Here is a 14,513-nt window from a genome sequence, read left to right on the forward strand (position 1 = left end):
ATTACATAGGCTAACAGTTTGCACAACTTTAGGATTTTGAATCATGTACGTTATTTTTAAAACAATTCTAAATATTCCCTAGGAAACGATAACCCTCAAGCACCCTTTACGATGTGGCTCTGTACCTGCTGATTATCCACTCCTTCCTATTAGGTTTTATATATACAGTACCTACAAAACTATCTTCAAAACTCCCTCAGACCATGGGCCCCCTCCATCCCTAGGGTTGCCAACTGTCTAATCACCCAAACCCAAAGATCCTTGCCCCGCCCCTGCCCCACACCTTCCTCGATGCCACGCCCCTGTCCTGCCCCTTCCCCAAGGCCACGTTCCCCCATTCCATCCGCCCTCCCCCCGTTGCTTGCTCTCCCCCACCCTCACTCACTTTCACCAAGCTGGGGCAGGAGGTTGGGGTGTGGGAGGGGCTGTGGGCTCTGGGAGGGAGTTTGGGTGCGGGAGGTAGCATGGGGTGCGGGCTGTGGGAGGGCATTTGAGTTCGGGGGGGTGCAGGGTGTGGGCTCTGGGAGGGAGTTTTGGTGCAGAAGCGGGTATGGGGTCAGGCTCTCGGAAGGAGTTTGGGTGCAGGCTCTGGGCTGGGGCAGGGAATTTGGGTGCAGGAGAGGGTGTGGTATAGGGCTCTGGAAGGGAGTTTGGGTGTGGGAGGGGATGTGGGGTGTGGGCTCTAGGAGGGAGTTTGGGTGCAGGGTGCAGGCTCTAGGCTGGGCAGGGGATTGGAGTGCAGGGTATCGGCTCTGGGAGGGAGTTTGGATGCAGGAGGGGGTGCGGGTTCTGGGCTGGGGCAGGAGCTTGGGGTGTGGGAGGGGGTTAGGAGGTCGACGCTTACCTCAGGCGGCTCCCAAAAGCAACTGGCACATCCCTCTGGCAGCAGCTCCTAGGTGGGGGGCCAGGAGATGTCCACACACCACTGCCCATAGGCACCACCCCCGCAGCTCCCATTGGCCACAGTTCCCAGCCAATGGGAGCTGCAGAGTCGACACTCGGGGCGGGGACAGCATGTGGAAACCCCCTGACCCCCAGGGGCTACAGGTATGATGTCGGCCACTTCTGGGAGTGGCGCTGAGCCCAGGCAGCTAAGGGAGCCTGCCTTAGCCCTGCTGCTGCACCGGACTCTTAATGCCCAAAATGTCCCGGTTTGGCTAAAGTAGCCTCCGGGAGATAGAGCGTGATTCCAAGAGACTGCCGGCGAAACTGAGAGGGTTGGCATTACCTGTAGGTAATTGTCTGTTTGGGCCCTGAAGGTTGCCCAAGGTCAGAAATTCCACTGATCAATTATGGATCATATTCTCTCTGTAACTGTGGTCCTGGACCATGAAGGTATTGCCAGGGTTTACTCATGCCCACTTGGCAGTCAAGCTTTGAATCCTATACTCCACCTCCTAGAGTCTGGAACTGCTGAGAAGATATGGGAGACTATTGGAGCCATATGTCCCCAAAATCTTCCCTCTCTAGTAGAGGTGGGGGTAGTGAAAACTTCATCTGCTCCCTTCCCCCTGCCTTCTGGTGGGGAATGCTTCACCTTATGGGCTGGGTCTCCTTTTAAAAATTGGTATACCTTGGTGAAATTGTTTTACCGCCCATTTTCAGGTTTGTAATAAACAAACACAAATTTTTAGTAGCTTTACATTTTGTTATAAATAAACTTTAACATGCAAGCTAAATAAACATATGTATGAGACCCTGATGTTTGGCTCTGTGGAAATTATGACCTTCAGAAAACTCCGCAATTACAGACAAAAAATTTCCATTTCTTCCTACCTAACCGTGCTTAATTTGTGCCAGAGCTTGCCCTCGCTGAGCCCTGGCACCTCTAGGCTTAGCAGTTCATAGCCCGGGCACCTCTGGGCTTGCTGCATGAGTTATTAGTGTAAAAAAACTTGCTTGAGCCCTGGCACATCTTTCATTACAAATTAAGCACTACAACCTAATATTGCTATTTAAGAAGAGAGATCAGTTCTATTTTTATCTGAAAATATCTTGTCTCTAACTTCAGACTTTCCATTTTTGACAGTTATTTGATGAATTATCAGGAGAGACTTCCTTTAGCCCAATTACTTGAAAATGTATTTCACCACTTTTCCAGCTTTTGTTTATGATGAAACAACAAAATGTATATTTTCATAGATGTGTAGATTCCAAGTTCAGAAGGGACCATAGTGATCATCTAACCTACCACAGGCCTTAGAAGTTCCACAAAATAATTCGTCGAACATATTTTGTAGAACAAAATCCAATCTGGATTTAAAAGTGGTCAGTGATGTAGAATCCACCACAATCCTTGGTAAATTGTTCCAGTGGCTCATTACTCTCAACATTATGCCTTATTTCCAGTCTGAATTTGTCTAGATTCAACTTCCAGTCATTGGATCTTGTTATACCTTTCTCAGCTATGTTAAAGAGTCTATTATTAAATATTTGTTCCCTGTGCATGTTATTGTTTTGTTGTCCACAATGAGGGTTTTCCACCTTCCTGTTTAGCATCTCATGTTGGCACTGAAAGAGATAAGTAGCCGACTAAATGGACCATGATGCAATCCAGTAAGGCAATTCCTGTGTCCCCATGTTTTCTGTAGGATTTTCTAATGATTTTATTCTCTTTGTCTTAGGAGTTGAAAAGGTTTAAGTTTTATATTTTTAAACAAAATCTAAAATGTATGGCTGATTTTGAGGAATGTCCCTTTAGAAAAATGTAAGTAAAGCCAACAGACTATGTTGCACAGTGCGTAGGAGACTACCTTGTGATGCAAAGCCGTGCAGGAGATATTAGCAGTCAGCCTAGTACCAAGTAATTCACAATGTCTTCAAAGGTGTACAGTAACTGCAGGAAAAAACTGGAATATAAACATTATCACAATTAGTTAATTAACTACCTTTATGATGCAAGTCATTGGTGTGATATTGTTATTTAAAGCTGCTAGTCTGAGAAGACCAATATGGATATAGAACAAACTGGATCAGCTGGTAAGAACAACCTGTGTTTTAGTGTATAGCCAAATGCAGGAACATTCAGCTAGGAATGAAGATTGTAAGTCACATTTACAAGATGGGGGTCTATATCCTGGGATTTGGTGATGCTGAGAAGGACTTCAGGGTCATGGTAGATAGCCAATTGAACGTGAGGTCCCAGTGCAATGCTGTAGTTAAGAGAGCAAATGTGATCCTTGGGTGTATAAGCAGGTGAATATCAAGTAGAAGTAGAGAGGTGGTATTGTCTCTGTATATGGCTTTAGTAGACCATCACTGGAATGTTGTCCCAGTTCTGGTATCAACACTTCAGAAAGAATGTTGAAAAATTAGAAGGGGTTCAGAGAAGAGCTGCAAGGATGATTTGCAGTCTGAAAAAACATGCCTTTTAGTTGAGAGACTTAAGTACAAAATATATTTAGTTTATCCTGGAAAAAGTTAAGTGACTTGATCCTGGTCTACAAGTATCTGAATGGGGAAGAGTTCTTCTTTTAGTAGATGGGTCTTTGATCTAGGCAGAAAAAGGCACAACAAGATCTAACGGTTGGAAATGGAAGCTAATAAATTCAGAAATAAAATGTAAATTTTTAGCTGTGAGGGTAGTTAACTGTTGGAACAATGTACTTTGGGATGTGGTAGATTCTCTATCACCTGTAGTCTTTGTAAATCAAGACTCATTATCTTTCTAAATGATATGCATTAGCTTACACAAAAATTATGGGCTTCCTGCATACCTGGGCAAGGTTCTATGGCCTTTGTGGTTCAGGAGGTCAGACTAGCTGATCATAATGGTCCTGTATGGCCTTAAAATCTACGAATCTGTGTGAAAGAAAATTGTAACCATTTTGACCAGATTCTGCCCCCTTACTCATGTTGAGCTGTACCGTACTCCTGGGGTAGTCCCATTTAAATTGACGGACCAAGCTTGAGAAGTGAGGTTGCTACTCAGTGTGAGTAAAAGAATCAGGCTCTGAGCTAGCATGTGCTGCTCATTTTAATATTTATAGACATATCAGACTAAATTAAATAAATATTTTAAGTAACAGATAATATAAAAAATCTACATACAGAATCTCATATATGTACATATTCACTTTATAGTTTAATTTATCCTTAGTTCATTTATGTGAAAAATTAAACAGAAGAAGGGTTGTCTTGTGGTTAAGGTATTTGACAGGGACTCAAGATATTTAGGTTTTGTTCCTGTCTCACCATAGACTGCCTTTGTGACACTGGATAAGTCTCTTAATCTTTTTGTCCCTAGTTTCCCATCTGTAAAATGGGATCATACTCTACTTGTCTGTCTTGTTCATTTAGGCTTGGTCTACACTACCCCCCCAATTCGAACTAAGGTACGCAACTTCAGCTACGTGAATAACGTAGCTGAAGTCGAAGTACCTTAGTTCGAACTTACCTTGGTCCACACGCGGCAGGCAGGCTCCCCCGTCGACTCCGCGGTACTCCTCTCGCCGAGCTGGAGTACCGCAGTCGACGGCAAGCACTTCCGGGTTCGACTTATCGCGTCCAGACTAGACGCGATAAGTCGAACCCAGAACTTCGATTTCCAGCCGTCGAACTAGCTGGTAAGTGTAGCCAAGGCCTTAGACTGTAAACTCTGCGGGCAGGGACTGTTCACTTACCATGTGCATCTACCCCTACCACAATGGGGCCCAATCTTTTTGGGGGCCCCTTACAGCTACTGTAAAACAACAAATAATAATTAAAACATTGCAGTACATTTTCAAAGCAGTGTACAGGAATTTAGCTACCCACATGCCATTATAATTATACTTTACATTAATATTGCACCTTTTGTCTGAGCATGTCAAAGCTCTGATTAATTCCAGTAGAAATCACACAGCAAAATGTACATGCACCATTATGAAAATGTACTCAGATAGAGATCTGTTGTCTTTTTTTTTTTTTTTTTAAACGATGTGATGCATAATTTGGCTAAGCACCTGCAGAACCCATTGAATTCAGCTGGAGTCAGCTGTTGGAATTTGACCTCAGATGAGGGTTGTTAGTGAATGATGTACTGACTGGGTCTAGAATGGAGAAACCTGAAAAGGTTGATTTAGATAAGAATTCAAAAGCTCCACCATAGCTTTTTTTCCTGAGACCCATGTGAAACTTGGGGTTCTCTTCCTCCCCATACTACAGACTATAGGTAGCTCTTACCTCTATTGATTAGGAGCGACCAGACTACACACTCATTTATCCCCATTGGTTGATTGTGTGCATTTCCCTCTGTCAGCAGTTTCTTTTCCACAAGGTAGTCTGCTTCTAGTCTTCTGGCAACTGATCCTCTTGAGAGGATGACTTATGGCACTTTCTCACCCCCTCGGTTTGAGCATTTAGAAGATGTGAAGTAGCATTTCTTCTGCTTTTTGTATATGTGTCTTGTTGTTTGTGTTGTATAACACCAGTCAATTGTCATCTGGCATGTAAACATATGAAATGCAATGTAACAAACCAAAACTCCTGTTCTTATTCAGGTAAGCCAGTACACATTTGCAATGTGCAGTTACAGAGAAAAGAAATCTGAGCCTCAGGAATTAATGCAGCTTGAAGGATACACTGTGGATTATACAGCTCCTCACACAGGTACACTTCATGCTATGACAAAAGTTTTACAGAGTATGTACAACAGCAAATTCATTTTACTTATTATCTTTGATGTTTCTGTCAGTCGACATGATAACATTTATTTTCTGCCAGTGGCTGAAGGTTTTACAGTTATTCCTCTGGGTTTTTCAAGTAGGAAAATCATGCTTTAGAAAGAAGTAAGTTTGTTGAAAGAAAGAAGATCAAAAAATTCAAACTAAGGTGTCCAAAAGGTCACAGAGCCATTTGCACTAAAACAAAAACACCCCTATCAGGGAAACGTAGTAAACCAATATCTTTCCCTTTCTTCCTATATTGTTAGTATTGATAGTAAACATTGACAAAGAGAACTCAGCAGGACTCTACTGAATGAAGTCTGTTAGTCTAAAGCCACTCACTTCAACATTGCAAGAGTCGGCACGGTCTAGTAAACTTACACCAGAATCAGAAGCCAGGAATTTGTAGGTTATAATCCTGACTGAGCAAGTCAGTTAACAGCTCTGCCTCAATTTCTGGACATGAAAATAGGAATGATCAAAATTACCTACACATCAGGGATGTTGAGAGACTTGATTAGTTTGTGCAGTGGTTTGTAGATGAAAAGTGACACATGAGTGCTAAATATTATTATTAGACTCTCTCATTCTTGACTCCAGTGGGAAACAGATTAGGATTTGGGTTACTCTTTGCATGGCCTGTATATATTATGTCTACACACTACCATTTAATGGCTGTGCTGCAAATTTTCTCATGCTTCTTGAGCACAAATACCTATTTAATTCATTTGATGATCTTAAAAATATTGGCATCCAGTTAGTTAACATACTAAATATATATTTAATATTCACCATTAAAAATCACTGATGCCATTGTGCACTGATATTTTGCTATCTATTTTTGCAGGTCTTCAGGGTGGTCGAATGTTTTTCAATGCTGTTAAAGAAGGAGATACGGTAATATTTGCCAGTGATGATGACCAGGATAGAATACTATGGGTTCAAGCAATGTACAGAGCAACAGGCCAGTCATATAAACCCATTCCTGCAAGTCAAGCACAGAAGATGAATCCAAAAGGAGGAAATGTCCATATGGAATTATCACAGCTTTGTAAGTATTTTTTTTTTTTTTTTTGGTTTTGGTTTTTAATAAGTGAAGCATGGAATGTCTCCCTCAGGGAAGATTAAGCAGGAGTGATTCACAGGGAGGATGTTTCCTGCTAGTTTGTTCTTATCTGAAAGCTCTTTAACCCAGAGTATCATTAACAGCCAGAGAATGTCTGATTTGGAGGTCATTGTTGCTATTATAAATTATGAAAATATAACAATTAACTGTATACGGGTTAAAGTTGAACCACATATTGCCATGGAGATAGCATTTGGTGTAGAATATATTTTTCTAAGTGTTAACCATTACAGTGATCAATAGGAAAGCATTATTTTACCCTCATCAATCCATTAGCTTTATAATCTGATTTTCTGTGCACCCAAATATATTATACAAATATGTTAATGCAAACATAAGATAGAGAGGTGGATGGCCTAGATGGGCTGCAAGACTTCCATACATCCCTAGAGGATACTAAATTACGTGTTAAATCTTCAAAGCATTCAGACAAAGCATGAAGGTGCTAGAGCTTTAAGAAAGCACCAGAATATTTTAACATAGGCAAAACAACTTATTTTTCCATAGCCTTGTTCTCAGAAATGGCTGAACCATTTTGGCTGAAGTTTTCCCCCGAAAAATACCAACCTGAGGCAGAAACCCAGCTTATACAATTTCAGCCCAAACAGTTGAAGTTGTCAGAGTTATAAGCAACTGAAATCAGAATCTTATAATGGCAAATGTTGAGCAACCTTAATATAGGCGGTGCTACCAGTCTCTCATATAATCACACCCCAGTTGATGCAGCCCAAGTCATGCTGACTCTGCTGTCATATTCTGTTCGAAGTCACTGTGGGTTGAAGAGAGAAGCTAATTTCAAATAAACGACACGTGCTTTTACTGATTAATGCCTTGACTTAGCAAAGCACTTAAACACATACTTTAGTCCATCCCGCTTGAGCAAACACTGAAACACATGCTTAACCTTAAGCACATGCTGAATTTCCATTGACTTCATATTAACAGCTGGATGAAATCAGGAGTTATGGTATTGTTTTACTTCTACTTTTGCAAAGCCTATACATAAGTACGGTTGCTTCAAGTTAGGCATGTGCATAAGTGCTTTGCTGAATCTGGATCGTCTACTTAAATTTAAAGATGGCATTTCTCCAAACATTACTTAAAAAAAAAATTCGGATATGAGCAGCTTTGAATAAATACCCACATCTCTCTAGACCACAAAAGTTTAAAGCAGTCTACTAGCAGACTTTTAAAAGATTGGTATGTCTGATACTCTTAACAGTTGCCCTATATCTACTGAAAGTCTTCTATAATGTAGGCTTTCCTGATATCTGGTATCAGAATGATGAATTACAGTTCTATCAAGTTTCAGAGTAGCAGCCGTGTTAGTCTGTATCCGCAAAAAGAACAGGAGTACTTGTGGCACCTTAGAGACTAACAAATTTATTAGAGCATAAGCTTTCGTGGACTACAGCCCACTTCTTCGGATGCATATAGAGTGGAATAAATATTGAGGAGATATATATACACACATACAGAGAGCATAAACAGGTGGGAGTTGTCTTACCAACTCTGAGAGGCCAATTAAGTAAGAGAGAAAAAAAAAAGAGAGAAAAACATAGTCACAAATATTTTGTATAATAAAGGTGAGCTGGGAAATATTTTGTTGGAAATTTAAAACTCTTTTTAGAATATAAAGGGAGGGGATTTAATTCTTATTTATTTAAAAAAAATAAAACTTTAACTACTACTATATTTGAATTTGGATCATTCAAAAATGCCATACTGAGCCATGATAGTGCTTCATTTTCAGTCACTCCTAGCTTATTTTTATTTGTGAACCAGTTTCTTTTTTCTAAATGTGTCAGAAACATTCACTGAAGACTAAGGGCCTAAATCAACTCCTGTTGAAATCAGTGGAGCCTTTTCATTGATTTTTAGTGAGAGTTAGACCAAGCCCTGTGGTCCATTAAATTAAACAATTAACCTATTTATGGTTCCTGAACAGAAAAGGGCACGTTAATTTCACATGTACCTAATCCAGAGATGACACAGATAGTAATGCTGGGGGGGAGTCAAATATTAACTGAAACTAAGCAGGAGCAATTTCAGTCCTCCTTATGTTTTTTTTCTCCATAAAGTCAAGGGAGTGAATAGAAGTTAGAAAGGAATTGCATTTTTATTATATCATTATGGTGGTCAAGGTGTCACTTTTTTTTTACCTTGGTGGGCAAACCAGAAAGTCTCAAACTCATTGCTTCAAGGATCTGATGAAGCAAATTTTTATTCTAAATAATGCTAAAATGTAGTGCTAATCGAATTTTGAAACCACAGCCATAAAATATTTATCCTTGTCTTTTAATCTTCCAAACAAGTTCTTATGTTTTTAATTATGCAGTTCAACTTTATTTTATTTTATTTTATTTTTGTGGGGAAAGTATTGGAAAAGATGAACAGTTACTAGAGTGTAAACACTGTAGAGTAAATGGGATATAGTATGTGACACAAACTATTTTTTTTTAATTATTTCCTGCTCACCTGTAGCTGGCAAAGGTAAGTTTTTAACTATTCTTTTTTTTTTTTTTTTTAATCTTGAGTGGTATATTTCCCATTTAATGTTTGATATTAGTACATTAAGGCTTTTTACTGACTTTTGAAGAAAAATATAAAATGCAAATATTGGTAGGAAATGGATATTAGGACTAAGTACCAATAAGTATGTACATCTGAAAACTTTGTTTTGGTTATCCCAACTTATCCTGCGTCTGGGTCTGCTATCACAGACTCCATTGACTTCAGTGGGACTTCATACATGTTCAAGTGTCCATATTAATGCATCTGGATGTTAGGTCAAAGTCTCATTGGGTAACAACACATGCGCCACTGGTTTCAAATTAATCATCAAAAGAAATATATACTTTTTTAAAAATAAGAAAAAAGATCTTGTACCTGTAATTATGCAGAGAAGAATTAAGTCCCAAAAGCTTAAGCAAGCTGCTGCTGGGTACATGTTATGCACAAGAGACACAGCACAAAGGAACATTATGTATTCTTTTTTCTGTGACCTGCTCCCTAAAGTTTAAAAAAAAAAAAAAAACCCTCAGTAAAGTAGATATTTATATAAGAAACAATTGTTACTAAGAAATGCAGAAAAAATCTATTTATTACATTGACGTGGATTGTGTCTAGGGAAATATTTCTATCAATGTAGAACATTTTGGAAACAATATTCAAAATAATTTCACAACATTACTGTGTGTGAAATAGAGTCTAAGTTTGTGATTAATGGTAGGCCACTTGTATTCAGAAAAGAAATGTTCATCTTTTTAAAAGGTATCTAATCAGACATGGTGTTGCTTCTTAAATGCTAAGAAATAATATGCTGCTATTTCTGTAGATGATCATCTTATACCTTAAATCACCAATGTACTGTCACACTGTTTATTTGCTACATCCACCTTGGTGAAATCTGTCACATGGATTTGACTCTTGCTTTGACAATGCAAAGCCAAGTGATATGAATTAGTTTGTGCATCTTTTCAAGATATGATGCTGCAGATCCTTCAGCTTGAATTAAATAATTCTTCCATCTACAAATACAGCTGAAAGTTGGACTTGACATGGATCAATATGATCTGGGGCTAAATTTCTAAATGTGACTGATTATGTTAGCATCATGCCCACAGATCAATATTGAGTTTTATTATGAACCTGACTCTATAATTGGGTTTAATCAATAAACTTTTGTCTCCCTTTCTTTAGAAATTTTAGGTTTGTACCATGCAGTTATCAAAATTACATTTAGGATACATTTAGGACTAGTTTTCTAATAACGAGCATAAAAAGACATATTTGAATTTAAAGGAACAAAAGCTGAGATCCTATTGTAAGGGAAAGTCAATTTTTAAGTTGATAGGACTGTTCACCCCAATATAGTCTATAGAATCTAGCAGAGCTAATGTGCTAATACATAACTAGTCCTTTTGGGCACTGTAAGGCTTTTTCTGTCCATACTTGGTAGATAATTCACATTGAGGACTTTGACAAAACATACCATTAATGAAAGCAATCACTAGAGCTTGTCTTTTGATAAACCCGCGGGGTTCAAAGGCGTTGAAAGATGCAATCTGTGAAGAACAATAAATTTGGGCCTTTGATTGAAGTGCCATTTGGAATGGCATGTTTTCTCTATGTATTTACACAAAAATACTGCTCCCTTTTTTCATTACTCTTTGCTCGGAGGTTGAAGGAGCTCTTTGCCATTACTACATTTAGGTTCGTCTCATTAAAAGCGGAGTACAAAAAGAAGGCTGGAAATGACCTAGCTCAACCCAATGTGTTCATTTCTGCTCCAGTTTGCCATTTGGGAAATGGGCTTCTAGCAATGGTGACTGTTTTCTCTGAGTGGTACTTTGATGTGCAGTGGACATACTCTTTCCTACATCGACAAATAAATGCATAAACTTCTATTGCAATGGAGGAAGGCTATTTATTTGGCAATATTACTAAAATTAGCAAGAGGACCTCATGTAAACAAGAACCCATAGAAATAAATTGTTTACACTCATAAGATTATTTTATAATCTGTAATGTTTAAAAAGGTACAATAAAAGAATCATACTGTCAGAGTGATTTTAAATATCCTGTATTGCGTTTGCAAATAGGTTTTCTAAACTGGGGTTTTGGTCAAGCACTTGTTTGATTCTGGGCCTTAGCTGGATCATTTATGTTTGATTGGGGCTGTACAAGGAAAAAGAGCTGTTTGTGCTGTCAGTTGCAGGCTACTTAATTACACCCATTGTTACATTTAATCTGTGTCGTGCCCAGATTTTATGGTGATAGGCAATTAAAAAAAATAATTCAATAAAACTATTTGCTAGATCAATTTAAGACAAGATTCTATAATTGGAGTCACCTGCATGCACCCGTTGATGTAATTCAGCCCTCAGTTTTTAATGCTTTCAAGAATCTTCTTCATTCTATGAGAGCCATAGGCCATTAATTAAAAGAATATACATACACATGTACTGTACTGTATGGTTTTTCCTGTCTCTGAACAGATGCAGATCGTGCTCAGAAACATGGGATGGATGAGTTTATTTCTGCTAATCCCTGCAAGTTTGACCATGCTTCCCTCTTTAGAGTACTTCAGAGGCAGACCTTGGATCATAGATTGAATGATTCCTATTCTTGTTTGGTGAGTACAGAATGGAATAAAAGAAATGAAAAAGTGAGAAATAGTTGTTAACAAAGTGGCCTTTTCTTCCTGACTCATTCAGTAACTGTGCTTGTAGTTGGGATAAAGGATTCCAATCGATTGGCTTCAAATTTGAAAATTATACACTTGAAGACTACTGCTGTGCCACTCAATAGAGAACAGAATAGACTCAAACTGACTCTGAACTGTAGTTTATCAGCTCCTCTAGGGAGGGCTGAATAAAACAGAAGGCTTTAATAAAAATGGAAACCTCTGTGGTAGGATTTACTAACACCTGTACAGGCATTTTAAGGTACAAATTCAGCTTGCCAGATGTCAGACATTATGTCATCTGTCTTGTAATTCTCTCTTCTGTCATGGACTAGGAAAGTTTAAAAAACAAAGAATAGAATCAAAACCACAGGGGAAAAAGGCAACAGAATTATGAGGGTTTTAATCAGATGAGCCAAGGTTCGCTCTATGAGCATAAATCCTGTATAAATTACATACAATAATTGGTCGTTAGAAATATATATTTTTAATTATTAAAAGAAAACAGGAAAAATGTAATCACTCTGCCAAAATGAATGTTTTTTTCCCCAAATCTGAAGTATTATTAATAGGGAAAATTGGGGTGAGAAAGTGTTTGTCAATATTTATTATTCACATTTCACTGTTTATTGTATATTGTCTTTTTTGTCTTGGCTTTTCCTGTTTTGTTTTGTGTAATTTTTTTAAAGCTGTCCCTCTGATCCTGATTTAATTTAAAACAGTGAAAATCAGGAGTGACTACATGGAAGTTAATGGAATTACACAGGTGTAAAAGTAGTGTCATTAACATCAAAATCAGATCCCTTAACTTGATGATGCCATATTTTTAACTTTGGGAGATCTGGAGTTGTGATCAATTACTGTAAGCATCAAAATCAAAGTCTGCTAGCACCTGCTCTTCAAAACTGTGAGCCCTAGCAAGTTAATACAACACTTTTTTTACTTTCATTTTCATTTAACTAACCAGTCACGGTTGCCCAGATATAACAATGAACAGATTTCTATTGACAGGTTTCAGAGTAGCAGCCGTGTTAGTCTGTATCCGCAAAAGAACAGGAGTACTTGTGGCACCTTAAAGACTAACAAATTTATTAGAGCATAAGCTTTTGTGGACTACAGCCCACTTCTTTGGATGCATATATATGTTTCACTTTATATGCATCCGAAGAAGTGGGCTGTAGTCCGCGAAAGCTTATGCTCTAATAAATTTGTTAGTCTCTAAGGTGCCACAAGATTTCTATTGGTTAGTTTGTACAATTTTAAAAAAATAACCTTTTTGATGGCACTGTCTTTCTTTTAATACACTTTTTAAATTATGGTTTTCTTTGGTAGTGTTCCAACTAAGTGTGTACAGAAAAAGTTAAAGGACTAATTTTGTGTCTGTGAGTTGTGCACTGAATCAAATGGAATGGCCTGAAGGTACATCTATACAAAGTAATTGGCACTCAAGAGAAAGTGGTTAGCTTTCTAACAGTGCATCAGGGTCAAAAATCTTTTTTATAATAATAATATGGTAAGACACTAAATATAACCTTGGACTCAATAACTTTTAAAAAGAGTTTCTGAAGAATATGCAGTGCTATAGCAACCACAAAACAGGTGGATTTCTTATTGGTCCTTGTTGTTTTAGCTTTTGGTAAACAGAACGGGCATGCAGAATGTTCTGTTTTCCTTGGAATATAAAAGAGAAATAAATCATTGCATTAACTCCCTCCCCATTTTGTTTTAAAGAAATATTTTGAGGCTGCTAACATGGGAACAGTTAATGCAAACATAGCTATAGTTATGTGTTTGGTGACTTTGTACTGAACATTTCAAATTTTATATACCACAAATATTTAAAAAAATAAATACCTCTTTACATTTCAATAAATTAAAATATAATTATCCACACATATGACTACAAAAAAACCTAAACCTTAATTTTTAAGAATTGGAATTATACATAGTCTTTGATTAAACCTATTACCAGCACTAAACATCTTTAATTTAACACTCTTGTAAACAGTAGGGAGCTTTTTTGCAATTATGCAATAAATAAAATCTGATTGACAGAAAATTATCTAGTTATCTAACAATATCTAGTGCATAGTTGTTTGCATAATTATATGAGTGCATATATACATACGAGTGTATGTGTGTGAACACATATGTAAAGATACACATTTTGTGATAGATTTATTAAAGGGATAATGGGAAGATGATCTTCATTTAAAGGCTTTAATCAATTAAATGGCACTCCTATTTCTTATATAGCTACTTTCAGATGTAAATATTCAGCAGGTCTAGTGATAATGTACTGCTTCCTTTGTTGATTAATTTATAATTTTGTTTTATTTACATGGATATATAAATATTATAAATCAAAAATCTCCACTAAAATGTTCATTAAGATGTGGGAATATATAATTAATAAATTAATTTTGTTCGTGTATAAGAAAAGTATCTCTTTGGTTAATAATATCATTTTGATGAATTAGGGTATAATGAATCTATGGATGCATTTAATCACCTGGATTCAATTAAACCTCTATTTCTCATTTCTTTGCCAGAA

At 37.6% G+C, this 14,513-nt stretch overlaps 1 protein-coding gene across 26 annotated transcripts in view; it reads left to right on the forward strand.

Annotated features, from left to right (window-relative positions):
- Positions 1–14,513, forward strand: part of CADPS2 (calcium dependent secretion activator 2) — a 570,146-nt gene that overhangs the window by 396,316 nt on the left and 159,317 nt on the right. For 18 of the 26 annotated variants that reach the window (XM_034768448.1, XM_034768267.1, XM_034768287.1 and 15 more), the window contains exons 10-13: positions 5,481–5,589; positions 6,493–6,696; positions 9,256–9,264; positions 11,772–11,908. In XM_034768448.1, coding sequence (XP_034624339.1) covers positions 5,481–5,589; positions 6,493–6,696; positions 9,256–9,264; positions 11,772–11,908 — 459 coding nt within the window. The remainder of the gene's footprint in view (positions 1–5,480; positions 5,590–6,492; positions 6,697–9,255; positions 9,265–11,771; positions 11,909–14,513) is intronic. The other 8 variants (XM_034768249.1, XM_034768321.1, XM_034768379.1 and 5 more) reach the window with 1 other exon arrangement.

Source organism: Trachemys scripta, chromosome 1, assembly GCF_013100865.1.
Source record: "Trachemys scripta elegans isolate TJP31775 chromosome 1, CAS_Tse_1.0, whole genome shotgun sequence".
NCBI classification, from domain to species: Eukaryota; Metazoa; Chordata; order Testudines; family Emydidae; genus Trachemys; species Trachemys scripta.